The 18,131-nt window shown below is 31.1% G+C and overlaps 1 protein-coding gene across 1 annotated transcript in view; it reads left to right on the forward strand.

The window, feature by feature from the left end:
* LOC149423124 (RYamide receptor-like) overlaps positions 1-18,131 on the forward strand; it is a 105,859-nt gene that overhangs the window by 19,909 nt on the left and 67,819 nt on the right. The window contains exon 2 of the mRNA XM_089633049.1: positions 6,759-6,957. Coding sequence (XP_089489175.1) covers positions 6,759-6,957 — 199 coding nt within the window. The remainder of the gene's footprint in view (positions 1-6,758; positions 6,958-18,131) is intronic.

The raw sequence follows: 18,131 nt of genomic DNA on the forward strand, positions 1-18,131 counted from the left end.
GTCTGTACAATTCTATTGAATGTAACCACATAGATATATATGCAAATAGTCTTGCTTATTTTAAAAAGCAAATAAGCAATTCATTGTGAATGTTTGTTTTTTATTTACTCAATTTGTTTCCTGTTTTTTTTGCTTTTTTTTGGATCATATTTTGTTTTTTGTTTTTGATATCTCTTTTTTTGCCTTTGTTCACGTTTTGCTGTTTATATTTTTTGTTAATATATAGTGTATAATAATCCTTAAACTGTGCATGATGTGAACATTTTTAAGTGGACTGTTGACATCTACGTTTTTTGCAGCGCTTATATAATGATTTTTTCACATTATTAGTCTGTAAATGTTCCTAAACAATAAATAAATTCCCATTTTCTTCCCTTCCAAACTTCGTCTTCTTCGGACTGTGGTATTCCCACATATTTTTCAGTTACCAGAGTCACAGTCTCTTGTGCGTTGTCAAAAAAAAAAATGGATTTAATATGCAAAATTCAAAGTGTGAAAGTAATTTTCCACACAGTTAAATTATTCTGGGAATAAGTTAGGAATTAGACCGAATAGTGGGCAACTGTGAATTATTTATGTGTGGTTGTGGAGATTACCTTATCACTGTTCATTGTGCGATGTCCCACATTAAATTGTAATGAAACGTGTTTTAGCAACACACGTTAAACAATTTAGCCTTTGATATAATTTTAAACCCTCGGGTATTTGAGTGCCTTTTAGTACAAAGGAGTCTTTTTGTGGGTTTTACGACACAAACTAAAACGAACTCATAAAAGTCGTGTTATGGTGCGTATGCGTAAGCGCGAAACGCTGCTTGCGGTTTCTTTACCATAACTCGTGGCTCGGCTCGCGCTTGGTTTCGTATGTATATAAGCAACATTATAAAGAAGAAACACCACACTTTGTATTTGCATTTAAAAGTTTACGATAAACTCTTCAGAATAATTGTAAAATATTTCAAAAAATCATCGTATGTTTGCGATAGATTTGACAAAGTTATTATTTTTTTTAATATAATTTAATATGAAATTAATTAAAAGTGATGGGATAGTAACCTTTATAGTATGTTTGTGTAATTAAATACCTACGTTATTTAGTAACATATTTATGAAGCAATTATTTTTACAGTTTACAAGAAAAAACAATCTGTTAGCGACAAAACAATTATATTGTGTGATTTGTTTCTTTTGTTGTCGGTGATAGCTTTCACTTGAAATATGTTCGGAACTTGATCTGCCATTATCTTAATGTCTTCATTTTGGAGTATAAGGTCTGTCAAGAATTCTTCTTTTGTGTAATTTGTTTGTATTCTTTTGAATATTACACATGTTTTTTTCTAAGTATTTCTTCTGCCGTAATGTCTTGTCTAACAATCGTCGTAAAATTCCTCGAAATTTTATAGTTTTAATTGCACTAATCCGTTTGTAATATTAAAATCTTAAAAGGACTTTCGTTTGCTTTCAAAAACAGTATTTTGGCGTACGTTCAAAATCATTGAATCTGTTGTAAAAAATTATTGCTAACCGGGAATATATCTAAATAAATCATGCATCTGTGAGGTCATTTAAAGTGACTTGACAAAAAAATCTCAAAATATCCGAGTGGTTGAACTAAATGCTACTACCAATTGTAGTTGTTCACATACATAATATTTTATGGAAAAATATTTTATTTTACTCACGCATTGAAGATTTTTACATGTAAACATTGTTATCGGAAAGTTTTTCAGAAGAACAATAATAAGTTAATTTTACATAACATAATAAGCAGGTACAATACAAGTTATCGTAGAGATTTATGTTGTGCAAAGGAGTTCAATAACTGTGTATAATAACAAAAGTTCAGTATAAATACTTAAGTAGTAGTACAGAGCAATGTATAGTAACTTTTCTAGTTGTTATTTTTATTTTTTATTTAATTTAAATTATAGAAACAAACAGTATATGATTTACAGAGATAAAACGATATACAGGAATAAGATACTTCATGTTGGGTACCTATGATATGTTTCCTTGTAATGTCTGCTAAATGGTATGTTTATGACCAGGTGACGTGTGTACTATATAGGTGTGTGTGTAATGTATGTGTCAGTGTTTGTGTATGTGTTTGTGTGTGTGTGTGTGTGTGTCTGTGTGTCTGTGTGTCTGTAAGTGTGTAAAAAATATGTAAGTGGTCTACGGGACAAAAAGTTTGGAGACCTCTGGTCTAGGTGCTTACTTGAGTTAATTTTATTATTTATTTCTCAAATTCAAAGGTTAAATGTTTTGCGTTTATTTTGATGTAGTGGTTCACTGTGACACACTTTAATTATTTATTTATTAAAAAACATAATATATTACAATCATTTCATATTAATAATAATTGGATAATTTATAACGCCGTTTTTTATGAAAAATCACCTGAAGAGCTATCTTGTTACTAACCACGGACTAGTCATTACAATAATCAAATTATTATTATATTATTAACAGATTTCATCCACCGGTTTGTCGATTACTGATACAAAACTATATGTACAATGCATTTGATCAACTGTTTATAGTTCGTGCAGGCAGATATTATACAGGCTGGGCTAGTACATAGACTGGGACGTCACTGGTTAACACGGTTTATTGTTTATTGGAGAAGTTTGGATACCGTTCGCATGCAGAGGACATAATTGGGACACATGTAATTGGATATCCCATTATTAAATCCGGTAATATATTGATTAATATATATTTGTGAACTTTAATGAGCAATTAATTAATTTCTTAGATAATTATTTTCAATAATAAATATCTTTGTTCTTTAATGAGCGTGTTTAGAAGAGGAAAAACAAGTTTTATTTTGGGCGGTACAACATACATGGATTAGCTTAGAATTTATCTTCCTAAATGAGATTCCCAATCCCTCGGTATGATAAAGATTGAGAAGCAAGACTTTGTATAATGTAAATCCAATAAGAAAGACGTGATTAGGATATATTTTAGGCAATACAAGAATGCTTCTATTGATCTTGAGATCATCTTTAGATCTCGATCCAGATTGTTTTGGAGCATTCTCTGTACATGTTATTATACAGTGTGTTAAGGGACGTACTTGATTGATTAACCAGTGAGGCCTGACAGTATTTGAAGTAAAAAATGGTAATTAAATTTTGGTCTCCAGTGACTTTGCCGATTCGTCTCTGATAACATTGATTTCTTTGTTTAAAAAAACTACTTTATTTTGTATATTAAACAAAATAAAACATTAAAAAGTTTCCCTTCAGCCTGACCCTTCCTCAGGGCTATTCGTAGATATAAATACATACGTAAGTATGTATTTTACAATACATACTGTATGCAGAAATTTTTTTAATGTGTGTGTTTTTTTTCAGAAACCGGTTTGTGTTAATTTTTTTTTATAAACCTTTAAAATGGTTTTCAAACAAAGTATTTACTATCAAAATTATAATTACTTATCTCTTACTCAAACTGTGAGAGACTTATAATTTCCTTTTTAATTCCATATTTCTGTTGGCACTTCATCGGAAACCAATGCCTTGAATTTTTTTTATTCCCAAGTTCAATTAATAATACATATCTTGATAAATGAACATAGCCATATTTTTAACAACATCAAGTATCTTAGACACAGAAGCCGCAGATACAACCCTTTTTCTCGGCACAAACTCCTTGCTTCATATTTTCTTACATACTCTTCCGTTTTTCTGACTCAAGTCATGACAAGACCCGACTCAAGTATTTGCGTCACATGATCGTACCGAGTCTTCCACGGGCGTCCTTGACTACTTCTTTTAACATAAATGTAATGTAGTAGCTATATTACATCTTCCACAACCAACACAGTACCTAGGTGGTATCTTTTTGAGTACATTAGAACGAACATCTATTATGGTAAGTTGTACTTCAGATGGTAATTGAACGAGCAGGCAATTAAATGTTTTGTACATAACCATTGAAAAAATGTGTTTCAAAACAAGATTGTTTTCAAGAATCAATTCAGGAAACATTAAAAAAATCAGAAATCAATTCAAGAAACAATTCAATTTATCATTCAATTCTAATTAGAGTACCAAAAGTACTTTAGAATAATGTATAAACTCTCCTAGAAGTTGGTAGCAAGGTGATGAATATTATTTTCAACAATATTAGAATTTACAAGCTTTTTCACCAACCTTCAATAAAATCCGTACTAAGCGCACTCTCATAATAACAGCAGCAAATCAGCAACTGAAAGCTGTGTGCGAAGGTCACGCATCTATGTCGTCCGTACTGCCCCTTCCTGTCCCGCCCTGGTTTCCCGTTTCCCCTACACCCTAGTTAATACCTACAATAGAAAGTTAGGATATTATGCAAGAGCGAGAGAATTAACCACTGGCTTCGCGCACAATGACATGCCTAAAAATAAATTACTATCGATTACTCATTAATAATAGTTTCACAGTGTCTGTTGTAACGAGTATTGAATGTGAATACCTTTGTACCATAAATTCCTGATACACATCACCCCGCTCAATAATATAAGCTTACGGTTATAAATATCTATTTATAAATGGTTATCTTCACTAATTTATTGCCAACGTTTCAGGGTAACATCGCATGAATACGATACCATATTGCAAATATGAAATAAACAAATTATGTTTATAACCGTAATGCGAATTTTACAGTAAACACCCTCCTACGCAGAAGTTGATACGAGTTCTATCTCGATCAATAAAACCTGTATCAGAATTCCAGATCACCGCCTACGGAACGACCTAATAATGAAATTATTCCTGATTCGACACGGTTTGAGATAACGCAGTGTAATAATTATTGCAAAAATACAAGTTTCAAAGTCGTATAAAATGATTGTGGTCTTATCACGAAGGGGATTATTTATATTTCATTACCACATTATACACTTTTCTAATATACGATTATGAGCGTTTTCTATAATGGTCATTTGATTTTTATGTTTTTATTTTTATTTTATTATACGCTCATACGGCCGTCTACAAATAAATGATATACATCATAATTTAATGGAATTTTAATCATTGTGTCTACTATTGTGGTACGAAAACACCCAATAGTCGGCAATAGTAACCAAAATTACTCAATAAAAAATATAATTGTAAACTACAAAAAGAATATTTTTTCAATAGAAATGTAAGAACGCGTAAACAAAACAACTTTTGAAAAATTTTGTTAATTGTTTTTGGGGTGTTATGCCGTGTTGCGCTAACTCCTTCTTTAGCCAACGTTTTGGACAGCATTGCAGTGTCCATAATCAGGGCAGATGTGTTATTTTAACAAAATTTTATCAAAATACCACATCTGCCCTGATGATGGACACTGCAATGCTGTCCAAAACGTTGGCTAAAGAAGGAGTTAGCGCAACAGGGCATAACACCCCAAAAACAAATAACAAAAATACTCTTGAAAATCTTGAAAATCTTAAATCATATTTGATCTTAAAAATACAATATAATAGCTAAGATTATTTGTGACAGTTTCACTTGATTAAATTTTTTACTTTCTTATAAAATTATTTATAAAATAAATAAAAACCAGTTTTGTGCTTGAAATCGAACGTTTCTGGACTGCGTTTGTCAAGCGATTTTAATTCCTATTACCTACAATATAAGCTGTACCAATAATATACACATGTTTGGCTTGTAGCTTCCTCTTAAGACGTGACAATACTCTAAAAGAAATTTGGAATCTTAGAGAGACCTCGCGTCCAAAAAATATATTTGAAAATAATATTCTTTTAAGTAATATTTAAAAACTAAAATTACAACACTACAAAAACTAATAAAATAGCTGCCTACTTAATTGTAAAACATATACGTTATGTAACACCTTTTTTATTTCAAATAAAGAATTGTTCAATTTGTCCAAAGAACGACATTATCTCAATGACAATTCTTTGGTCAAACTTTCTTCAGGCAGATCGGTACCATAATATTTAAATTCTGACTAAATACGACGAGTTCACACTTGAAAAAGTTATAGTCAACATGTTTTTAAATAACTTAATAATTAAAATCCCAAATCTTGACAGCGTCTTAGATAAATATATCTTATTTTTTTTATTTTATATATTGCCATCAAACATAAATATAGTCGCAAATAAAAATGTGCGGTGAGAAAATGAAGACAATGTTGGTAGTTTTTATTCGAAGTATGATATAGTTAAATATGACAGAACGAGATAGGGTCCCATTAGCTCAGTTGGTAGAGCAGTGCCCCGGCAAGGCAAGGATCCTAGGTTCTAGTCCTAATCTTTTTCTGTTTTAAATTTTCGTTTAGGAATCACTAATAGTGTCTTCAATAATTAATCTTAACTGAACCATAGTCAAAGTTAGCCATCTAATCAGGGTAAGGCTTTTTTGAGTAATAATTGAGATTCAAAAGATTTTCGAATATGGAAACGGAACGCACAGTCAAAAAAAAATCAGAGAGATGAAATGCCAAACGGTCAAACATACTGTTTAAAGTAATTACTTTTGAAGTAGCATGTACCTATGTGTGATGTATGGTAATACGATTGAGTATTTAAGCGATAGATGGCGCTAGTCATAAAGCTTACTCCAGAGTCCGTCAGATGTCGCTAGAGTGTAATAAGTACTTGTGAGATGATATTGACAGGGAACAAGCTTCTCCAACCAGAGAATTACCAACCCTCTGGTAATAAACAGTGTAGCTAAATACAGATCTTTTTATTGTAACGTAAATAAACACAATTATAAGTTTTTCACCATATCGCATTTCAATTTGCAGGAGCATCTGCCGCGAGGAGTGGCCACTACCCTCGCAGTCGTACTACTACTCCATGGCACTGATGGCGCTGCAGTTCGTGGTGCCGCTGGCCGTGCTGGTGTTCACTTACACGCGCATCGCCATCGCCGTGTGGGGCGAGCGCCCGCCCGGTGAGGCCGAGAACCTCCGGGACAAGAGGATGGCACAGTCCAAAAGAAAGGTACCTACTTACCCATTCATACCTTCAATTGTTTTTTTTTGTTATAATCTTCTAGATTCTTATTTTCCATGAGGTGGTGAATCATTTAAATTTACTGAATTTAAAGTTAATGTTCTTAATACAAACAGAACGGCGTCATAAGTGCCTCACAATTTTTACCTCATATGGGTGTTTAAAATATATATTTAATATTAAATTTACAATTACATGTTATTACATTACATTAAGATTATTTTCTTTTTATTACAGTACATCGTGATACACCTTTTTTTAGAGCAAATGCTCGTGTTAAAAAGGCGGAGAAACGCGTGTAAATAGTAATTTAACATATTTTTTCAGAGAGTGTAATGATAGTGAAAAGAATTTTTATTTTTTAATATAACAAAATAAAAATTTTATATGTAACAAAATTTTATCAAATAGAAAAGAGAAAAGGATGTAAAAGAAAGAAAGAGATAAGAATAAGAAATAAGAGAAAAGGATTTCAATATAATAATAATTGAGAGATTATATTGTCTTTTTAAGTATAAACGATTTTAATATGCTATTGATATAGTGCTTTTATTGAGCTTTTGAATTTTTTATAATTCATTTCCAATCTTAAGTTAAGAGGTAATTGGTTAAACCATTTGACACCAAAATATTTATAAAATTGTTGGGCTGTGGTGGTGTTACAGCGCGGGATAGTTATAGAGCCAAGAATACTTTGTCTATTGCTGTTCGAAAAAGTTAAAGTTGTCAATGTTGAAACAATCTTTATGTATTTGAAAAAGAGTTATTTTTTTATAAATAATATGAAGTGAAGGGACTTTAAATTCTTGAAATAATCTAATTGTGGGGTAATCATACGGTTTTTTCAAAATTATTTTTACTAATATTCTTTGGATGATTTCTAAAGGTAAGAGAGAAGTTTTGAATGCTCCACCCCAACCAACAATTCCGTATTGTAATACTGATTGAATTAGTGAAAAATATATGGTTCTTAATAATTTAAAATTTAGTATGTTTCGTATTCTAAGAAAAATGTACAATAATTTTCTTAATCTTTCTACTATTGCATTGATTTGTAATTTCCACTTTATGTTACTATCTATAATTACACCTAGATATTTTACATTAGTTTTAACAGTAAGTACAGAGCAGTCAGGTTTACATAAATTTGAAATTCTATTACAATTACATGAGTGTATACTTATCTTTAAATTATCAGGGAATGAATTTTTATTAATGGTGAAAGGTATTATAAAAGTTTTTTCAGTATTAAGTGTTAACAAATTATTATCGAACCATTTTTTTAGTATGTTTATATCTAACTCTGCTGTTTTTTGGGTATCATTCCAAGTTAATCCCTCAGTTAAAATTGCTGTGTCGTCAGCGTATGAAATAAGTTTAGACATAATTGAGAGATTAAAAATATCGTTGACATAAATGATGAAAAGAATTGGACCTAGAACAGTTCCCTGCGGGATGCCAAAATTTGTGGTCTGCGAATCACTCAGAGAGCCATTTAACTTTACAAATTGCTCTCTATTAAAAAGGTAATTTTCAATCCACGTTAAAGCATTGTTAGTTATACCAATTTTCGCTAGTTTCGAGATAAGATTAGAGTGTGATATACTATCAAATGCTTTTCTTAAGTCGACAAATGTTCCAATGCATTTTTTTTTATTATCTAAAGATTTATAAATTTCAGATGTTAAGTCAACGATAGCATCTTGAGTGCTCATATTTTCTCTAAAACCATATTGATGTGCATTTAAAATATTATTTTCTTTAACAAATTTAAATATTTGTTTTTTTACAATTTTTTCAAATATTTTGGCAATGTTTGAGGTGAGAGAAATTGGCCTATAGTTACTACTTAGATTGGGGTCCCCAGATTTAAAAATTGGGGAAATAATAGTTTTTTTGTAGGTAAAGGGAAAGTTGCCATTTTCAAAACTTGTATTTATGATGTGAGCCAATGGTTTACAGAGTGAGTCAGAATTTTTTTAAAGTATTTCTACAGAAATATTGTCAAAACCAGGGGAAGAATTACCTTTTAATTCATTAACAATTTGTTTAATTTCATCAACATTAGTTCGTTGAAATTGACTCAAGTTGTTACAATTATTGGATGGTGACGGTAGATCTTTATTATCAGTGTTATTTATTTTAAGTGCTAATTTTTCATTATTATCAGTGTTTTTTTATTTTGAGTGCTAATTTTTCACCAACTGACCCAAAATAACTATTAAAAATATTTGCACATTTCGTTGGATCCGTGTTTACATCGTAAAGTTTGTTATCAATATCTGTGATTTTGTTTATGTTAGATTTTTTTGGTTTTTTATTGATAATTTCATTTATAGTTTGCCATATCTTTTTATTGTTGTTGCCAGCAATATTGATTTTTTCTTTATAGAAATCTTCTTTGGTTTTCCGAATAATGTGGCATAGTTTATTTCTGAATTTTTTAAAGTATTCGTATAGTTTATAGTTTTCTGGAAACTTTTTATGTTCTTTATAAATTTTTTCTTTATGTCTAATTGAAATTATGATTCCTTGAGTGATCCATGGTTTTAATTTTTTAAATTTAGTTTTTGGAGAGTATTTTATAATGGAAGAGGAAGATTTGATGTGCTTATTCAAGATTGCTTCAAAATTTAGTGAACATAAGTCGGTGTTATTAGAGGATAGAACAGTTTCCCAATTTTCAATATTAAGGTTTTGTTGTAATTTTTCGTAATTAATAATAGTTTTTGGGAAATTATTGCGGGAGTAATTATTCACATCTATTTTGTCAGTTTTAAAAGCTACAATACATGTGTGATGATCAGTAATGTTATTTTTCCAAATAATTGTTTTTATTTTTTCAGTTTCATTAGAATTACACCAGATATGATCTATGCATGATGGCCTTTGTCCATGAAATTCTCTCGTATATTTTTTTATACATGGTTTAAAATTTAGTTTAGTTCCGTTAATGTGTTGATATATTCAGTTTTTTCATTATTTCTATTATTTGTTGTTATTATTATTAAATGTTACCTAGATATTATAGACTTCGAAGCCTTGTATTTTATCGTTAGGGAAAAAAACCCCTACCAAAATTGCATGTTTTTGCATCATCATCAACCCAAGCATCAGCAACAGTAGCCAACCGCGGCCATATATTACATAAATGTTATGTCCTTCAATTATCATCTCTTGGAAAAAATTACGAAATATCGACCTTGGAAGAAACGAGTCTAAGAACCTGTTATTATTTACTGTACATTATTTTAAATTTTTTCTAACCTCACATTAAGTACAGTTTGAGAACCAACTTAAAAACATATAAATAATAAAATAAGTTACATTACAACAACACCGGTACGAATAACGTGAAACAGAAGTTGGACAGCATTTTGCTTACATTAAACATATCACCAAGTACCTAACATTTAGCGCTACTATTGCAAGCCGACCCTAACCACCTCGCCACCCACACTAGATAAAATTAACTGTAGCTTTGGAAATAATAATTCTACCTTTAAGTGCATTAAATTTATTAAGAACGGGTTGTTTCATAGAATTTTAACAATTCATCAAATTTAGAAGTTGAATTTCGAGTTCTGCGAAGGCTATATTCAAGTTATTATATTATTATAGGCCAGTTGTTTCATAAAACTAAAATAATAATAACAGGACTTGAATGGAACCTTGACAGAATTTAAAAATAACTTTGAAATTTGATGAATTGTTCAATTTCTGTGACACAACCCATCCTAAATGTTTAGGTGTTACAGTTGACAATAAACTCGAATGGAAACACCAAATTGAAAATGTACCTAAATGATTGCGTACGCTGATTGATATATTTATGTAATTGCGGGAAGTTTTAAAACACAAGACTTTAAAAAATTCATAGTATCGGCCATGTAACTCAACCATAACCTAAGGTTACATTGGGTGGGGGGTACATATAATGGGCTATGTAACTCAATCATAGCCTACGGTTGCATTGGGTGGGGGGTACATATAATGGGCTATGTAACTCAATCATAGCCTACAGTTGCGTTGGGTAGTGGGTACATATAATGGGCATTGTAACTCAATCATAGCCTACGGTTGCGTTTGGTGGGGTTACATATAATGGGCTTTTTAACTCAATCATAGCCTACTATTGTATTGGGTGGGGGGGTGCAGAAAAAACAATATTAAAACCGTTATTGAAAGCACAGAAATCCAGTTAACGTGTTATTATAAAGAATGTTTTCATATTTTCGAGCGACACTCTCTTCAAGGAATTCAATATACTTTATGTTTGAAAGTATTACATAAAAATATTTTAATGTATGTTCATAAAAATAAAAACAACATAAAAACCATAGAACACAAACATCACAATAGAAGTAAGGGCATAAATGTCATTTCTGTTCCAACTTATAAATATATTATTCTCAAAATACATTATGAAATCCCTTCACAACTGAAACCGTGTAAATTGTCATCCTTCGATCAAAAAATAGAAAAGTAGTTATAATATTTAGGAAGGACGGATTTTGACATATTATTAAAAATTGTCATATGGTACTTTTTTAATTTGTTTTTGCGGTGATATGCCGTGTTGCGCTAACTCCTTATTTAGCTAACGTTTCGGACAACGTCATAGTGTCCATCATCAGGGCAGATGTGTTGAATACATTGGCTAAAGAAAGAGTTAGCGCAACACGGCATAACACCCCAAAAACAAATAGCAAAAATACTTTTGGCCGTGAAAATTTTAAATCATATATAATACTTTATTTCGAGCGCCTAGCGCCTGTGTTCATTATATCATTTTTTTTTCTATTCGCCTTAAGTATATTAGCTGCACAAAAAAATTATACGTTGTACTTGAAAAAAAAATAAAGTTGATATTACGTACCAAACAACAAAAATGAATATCATGAGTAGTTTCTTAGAACATGCACTGCCTAGTTGGAAACTAGTGCTGCCTGGGCCGTAATGTATAGTACTAGTACTTGCAGCTTATTCTCGACGCACATTGTAATTTTTATTATTTTTTTATTTGGTACAATATTTTTTAAATTTCAAAATTTTACAGTAATGTTGGCCTCACTGGGTGGCTTGCCCGTGCTGAGGCCTTCATTTTATAATATGAAAATATAATCTACATAAACGAGAAAATAATACATTTAAAATATAATCTTGTGTGTTTGTGAGTGATGTGTGTTTACTTTTATTACATGTCATTGTGTATATATTCAATATCCATATATGTTTATCATAGATTTGGCCTACTTTTTCTATGACAATAACCTAAAATACAAAAACTCAATTCAATATTTTGATAGCCACCACATATTTATTTCCTTAAAACAGGCAATATGTCAATATGATAATGATTTGAATACCTTCTGAAATAAATATAATATGAAATGTTATATGAATGAATTATTACTCTGTTATCAATTATGTTCTTACCATTAACATTTGTTATTAAAGAAAAATAAAATGATTTTTTAAATATAACCTTGGAATATTAAATATCTGTCAAGAAAACATAATACCAACTTGAATACATGCACCTTAAGAACAATTAAATAAAAATCATGATTATAATATCAATTTTTAGTCGTGAAAATCTCAAAACATTATCTAAATCGAACAAGTTAGTAATTTTTATATTGCTATCGTGTGTAACACTATATTACCTAACATAACATCGTATTATGAACTAAACTTTTCAATTTAAATGTCCTAAACTAAATTGATGGACGGTGAAAATTGCAAAAAAATAATAATTTGACTGTCATTGTTTGTCATTGTAATAAAAAACTATTTGATTGAAAATCAACATTCTCAAGAAAATAAAGAAGAAGAATTAATAAATAAATCATAATACCCAAAAAATACAGACATTTTGTTTTATCTCAAATTCACTGGTCTGAGGAATATGTAAAAGTCGAGGAAAACACAAATTCAACAAATTCGAAAAAAGGGTTCGCTACAATGTGTTGTGATTTTACCCTTTAAACCTAAACGATTGAATTACCGACATTCTCCGGTAATATATTTTGCGATCTCCCGAAATTATTCAAGCGGATAAACGTTTTCTGTCCACTTAGCATGGACAAAAATAAACAAAAAAGGGGAATAAACATACCTTTCGTTTTGCCTGAAGACAGTGGAACTTTGGCTACCCCAAATTGAGAATATGGGGAAATGAGCTAATGGAAGTGAGGAGGGGAATAATATGGATAGAGGATGGTTAGAAATTTCCTTGCTATTCAGACATAGTTACTAAATATAGATGGAGACATTAAGAGCAACATTTATTTTCTGATTAATGAATGGTCTAATTACTATACATAGGGTGTCATCCACTCTGTATGTAGGTAAGTGCTAATATTTTACTACCACGGAGTTTTCGAAAAAAACATTGAGTTGTTTGATAATTTATGTATTTGAAGAGAAAGAAACAAGCTGTACATTTGTTACAGTCGGGAAACAATTTACAGATGTTAAATATTTCATTTTGGATACCTACGGTGTGTTTCTTTGTAATATCTTGTATGTGGTATGTATATTAAGTAATTACCAGGTGAAGTGTGTAGTGTATAGGTAGGTATATGTGTGTGTGTACGAGTGTATATTGAGTGTGTGTATGTATATGTATGCGCATTGAACAGTTCATATAATTGACATGATGCAACATTTAAATTTGGTCAGTGAGTCGTTAAAAAAGTCGATTGAATATATAAAGTATCTATATATATAATGTATCCTGTAACTGTAACTGTAAGTGACCAGTCAAGTTAACCTCACAGAAGCTCGGCGTACTGTACAGGGCCCGCAGATACTGGAACAGTAAAAAACTGCTAACGCTGTACAAATCGCAACTAAAACCCTTAACCTTGAAAAAGGCGGTCCGTTTGATAGATGTTCTTATCTTAGCAGGTAGATTGCAATCTTTAGAGCACAGGCGTCAGGTAGGTGTGCTGTCCTTGTTCATAAATGAAGAACAAGGTTAATTGGGGAATGAGATTCTGCATTTGTTTTATAATTAAGCGTGTGGAATAGAGCTGTATGACGGGTACCTCTCAAAGGTATGTTAAAATTAATTGGGGACAAAAGTTTGGTAGAGTCGATGTTTTAACAAAAAATCTATAGATAATTGTTAAATCAGCTACTGCTACTCGCCTTTGCTGTAAAGATAGAAATATACTATTAAAGTTATTGTTGAATTTGGAGGCAAGATTTTTTTTAATGCTATACTATGGATGTAGAGTTAATATTGTGGATTCCAATTTGACGAGGCAAATTCCAGTGTACTTGCGACTGATGTAAAATATAACTAGGCATTTTATACGACTTATTAACGAGTGAGTCGATGTGCTTATTAAATTTAAGTTTGCTATCAAAATAAACGCCGAGGTCTTTACATTCCATTTTAGAGATGTTAGGTTCATTGGTGAATGAATAAGACTATTTAATTTCATGTTTATTTCTGGTGAATATCATAGGGTGACATTTAGAAACGTTTATATATGAACAGTTAATTTCGCAATAATTGCAAAGCCTTTCCGGCTAAACAGTGTAACGCTATACACTCAGAGAGAGAACGAACAGCTTTGAATATTTTCATGTCATCCGCGTAATATCTGGAATTTTTAAAACACGATCAAATGCCATTTATATAAAGATTATACATGAGCGCACCTAGGTTGGATCCTTAGGTAACACCAAATACTGCCTCAATCGACTTTGAAAAGACACCATTAATTAAGATTGCCTGATTACGGTTACTAATGGAGGATTCAATCCATCTGTACAGGTCACCGTGTATATCAAAAAGGACGAGCTTTTTCAAAAAAAATTGAGTGTATTTCGCGGTCAAAGGCCTTAGAAAAGTCTATATACATAGTATCAACATGCTCTTTGTCGTCCATTTTTCTATCCTAGAAGCTAATGAAAAGGGCCAGGTTGGATGTAGTAGACCGACCTGTCATAAATCCTAGCTGATTCAGTGTAATGATTTTGGGATAGTCGATTATAGTTGATAAAAGGCAATTTTTAAAGAACATTGCTTAGGAAAGGAAGTTAGAAAATTGGACGGTAGTTTTTAACATCATTTTCGACTTTCTTTCTTCATTCTACACGTACACCTCATTTTATAATAAAATAGATTCGTGTTTTCCTCAGGCGTACCGGACTTTTCCACAATTCAAACTATTTTTTAAACACTCCTGGCACTTATAAGAACAAATTTCACAACATCGGCATACATCAAAGATATCAATTTATGATATCTTGGATGTATGCCGATGTGGGTATGAAGGGAGAACACTTTGGTTGGTATCTTGTGGTATTTAATCGGGGAATTGTCACAGGCAAAAGAGGACGAGAACTACCTTTCATTCGTATTTATTAACTATGCAAGCATTCCATCTCGCTTGCACACATACTCTTTCATTCACACATTACAGAAATTTTCAGCAAAATTGTTGTAGCAGTTTTCGACTCTGTAGGACACACACATATGGATATTGCATTTATTTATCTATGGAAGATATTTTCAAACACCCAGTAATATTCGCGGAAGAAGAAACAAATGATTTTTGACTTCGGTGAAAGTTCTGTTATAATTTTCAGTTCTGTCTAGCATTTATCTTATAGTGATAGAATAACATTACTTGAATAGAACTTTCACAGAACCCGAAAATGAACGTTTAAATGTGATGAATTGTTCAAATTCTGAGAAACAACCCATTCTTAGTATTCACACAGAAGCCTCAAAACATAAATCATTTCATAAAATATACCACTTTATTAGTTCCAACGCTAGACGTAAAATCAAGTCAAATAAATATTATTTTTTCGGGAAACTGAATTACATTTCCCTTTTTTCACTATTTAACCTTTTTCCATTAACCTCCTTTTTCTCCTTGATACTGTATCAAGGTAGTAAACCAAAATGAACGTAAAAAAATATTGTTTTCCGTAGAAACTTGCCTCATCGAAAAATATTTTTATTATATTGAACCTGCTTTGGTAGGTAAGTGAAAATTATATTTTCCTTTTGTTTACTGCTTTGTACCCGATTTGCGTTTTCGCACTAAAAATAAAACGTAAAAACGATATACTTTTTGGTATGGTCACAGTCATTGGCGGTTCGTGGCTTTTGGGTGTACTAGAGTGCTAATATTACAAAAATGGCATTATTGATGTTATTGTAGCAGAAATCGATTTTTATTTTTTTCGAAAATTATTTTTTTTTGTATGAAGTTTTTCAGGAAATCCGCGAGGCCAATCTGAAAATTCCTGAAAATCTTCATACAAAAATTTAATTTTCGAAAAAAAAAAAGAAACTCGTTTTCAGCTACAACAACATCAATTTTACCATTTTTGTAAGATTAGCTCTCTAGTTCACCCAAAAGTCACGGACCGCCACTGACTATGACCATACCAAAAAGTAGATCGTTGTTACGTTTTGTTTTTAGCCATAAAAAAGCAATATTTATGATTTACAGAAAAATGCCTTTTTAGATATGATGATTTAGTTAAAACATTATGAATTACCGCTTACGAAATATATTTTTTTAAAGCTTTAATAGTATATTAAAGTATAAGTGGATAAACAGGTCTTTAAAACACGCGCGATTTTTCGAGCACGACGGCGTAGCCGAGTGCTCGAAATAAAGCAAGTGTTTTAAAGACCAGTTATCCACGAATACTTTACGCTATTTTTTTATTGGTACACTTTGAAATAATAAAAATTTGGAAATAAGAACTATTAATGAATTCGTGATGTGACATCACAATATCTTGTTGTCATGGAAATGAAAAACACAAACATTAATTTGCAATCTGTCACATAAGATTAATAGTTGACATCACAGTTTTTACTAGTTATTGTGTGTTGTAAAATGAGTTCTAACATTCATAATTTAAATACCAAAGCAGAATCGCGGTTAATACCTGAAAATTAAAATATTCCTGTCAGATTTATAGTTAAAAGTTGACATTTAGACTTCACATTTTGTTGATTTGTTGATGTTGCCATGGTAACTTTAAAAAACGCGCGTTCCATAAAGTGCGATTAAAACACGCTAGAGCGTACTTTAAATGAGTAAAAAAGGGCACCAATAAAAAAAAACATATTTCGAATGTGTTTTAAAAAAACCGGTAAACATTTCATTTGTTTTTTATTTATTTTATCATTAAAGTACCCGAAACTAGGTAATGCCCATACTATGGGGCTAACACACATGCGCTGTCCATTACAGTTGGCCCCTGACAGTTGGCCCGCCGAGATTTGATCCCCCGGACAGTTGATCCCTTGGAAAGTTGATCCCCGGATAGTTGATTCTTCTGCCAGTCGATCCCCTAAAGGATTATTTCTTCTGGAACGTTCTCTTAGGTCAAGTATGCAGAGAAGATAGACGGCCAAATAACAAAATACGACATACTTATATATGCAATCTGTTTAGGGAAATACGCTGCATCTACGTACATATACATTATACTATATAAATGTTTTCGAAGTAGTATGCAGTAGAGGATAGACATCGAATAACAAAATACGATGTACTTATATAAGCAGTCTGTTTATGGAAATACGTTACATTTACTTGCATATATAATATAATATAATTCATTGCCCTGGTCACGCTAACAATAGATGACTCTACCGTTCTACTATAATAACACACATACATTATCACATTATTACTCACCAATCAGTCGATTACACATTTTGGGAAATGAACATGCTAACATCGGCGACATTTATTTCTTAAAATTAGCGCAATATAAACATGCACTCAAAAAATATTTTTCCATAATGTAACTTTATATACGCAATATGGACTTTTTTTGTTAATTTTGGTTGTGATACACAAAATAATTTTATGTTATTTTTAAGTTTAAAACTACTTTTATGTAATGATATTATTTTTCTTACATTTGTACTCTATTATATGTTTATTTATAAAAGGCAGTATAGCCGTTTATGTATTTAAATAAATAAAATAATTATTGAAGGCAATATTAGCGATTCCTAAAAGAACAATTGAAACAGAAAAATTAGAAAATGATACGGTCACATCTAGGACTCGAACCCAGGATCCTTGCCTTGCCCGGGAAAATTATCGCTAATATTGTTTTCAATAATTAAATATTACAATTTGAGGTTTTACTCATTA

The sequence above is a fragment of the Hesperophylax consimilis genome, chromosome 6 (genome assembly GCF_061612785.1).
Source record: "Hesperophylax consimilis isolate HC1 chromosome 6, BYU_Hcon_1.0, whole genome shotgun sequence".
Taxonomy (NCBI): Eukaryota; Metazoa; Arthropoda; class Insecta; order Trichoptera; family Limnephilidae; genus Hesperophylax; species Hesperophylax consimilis.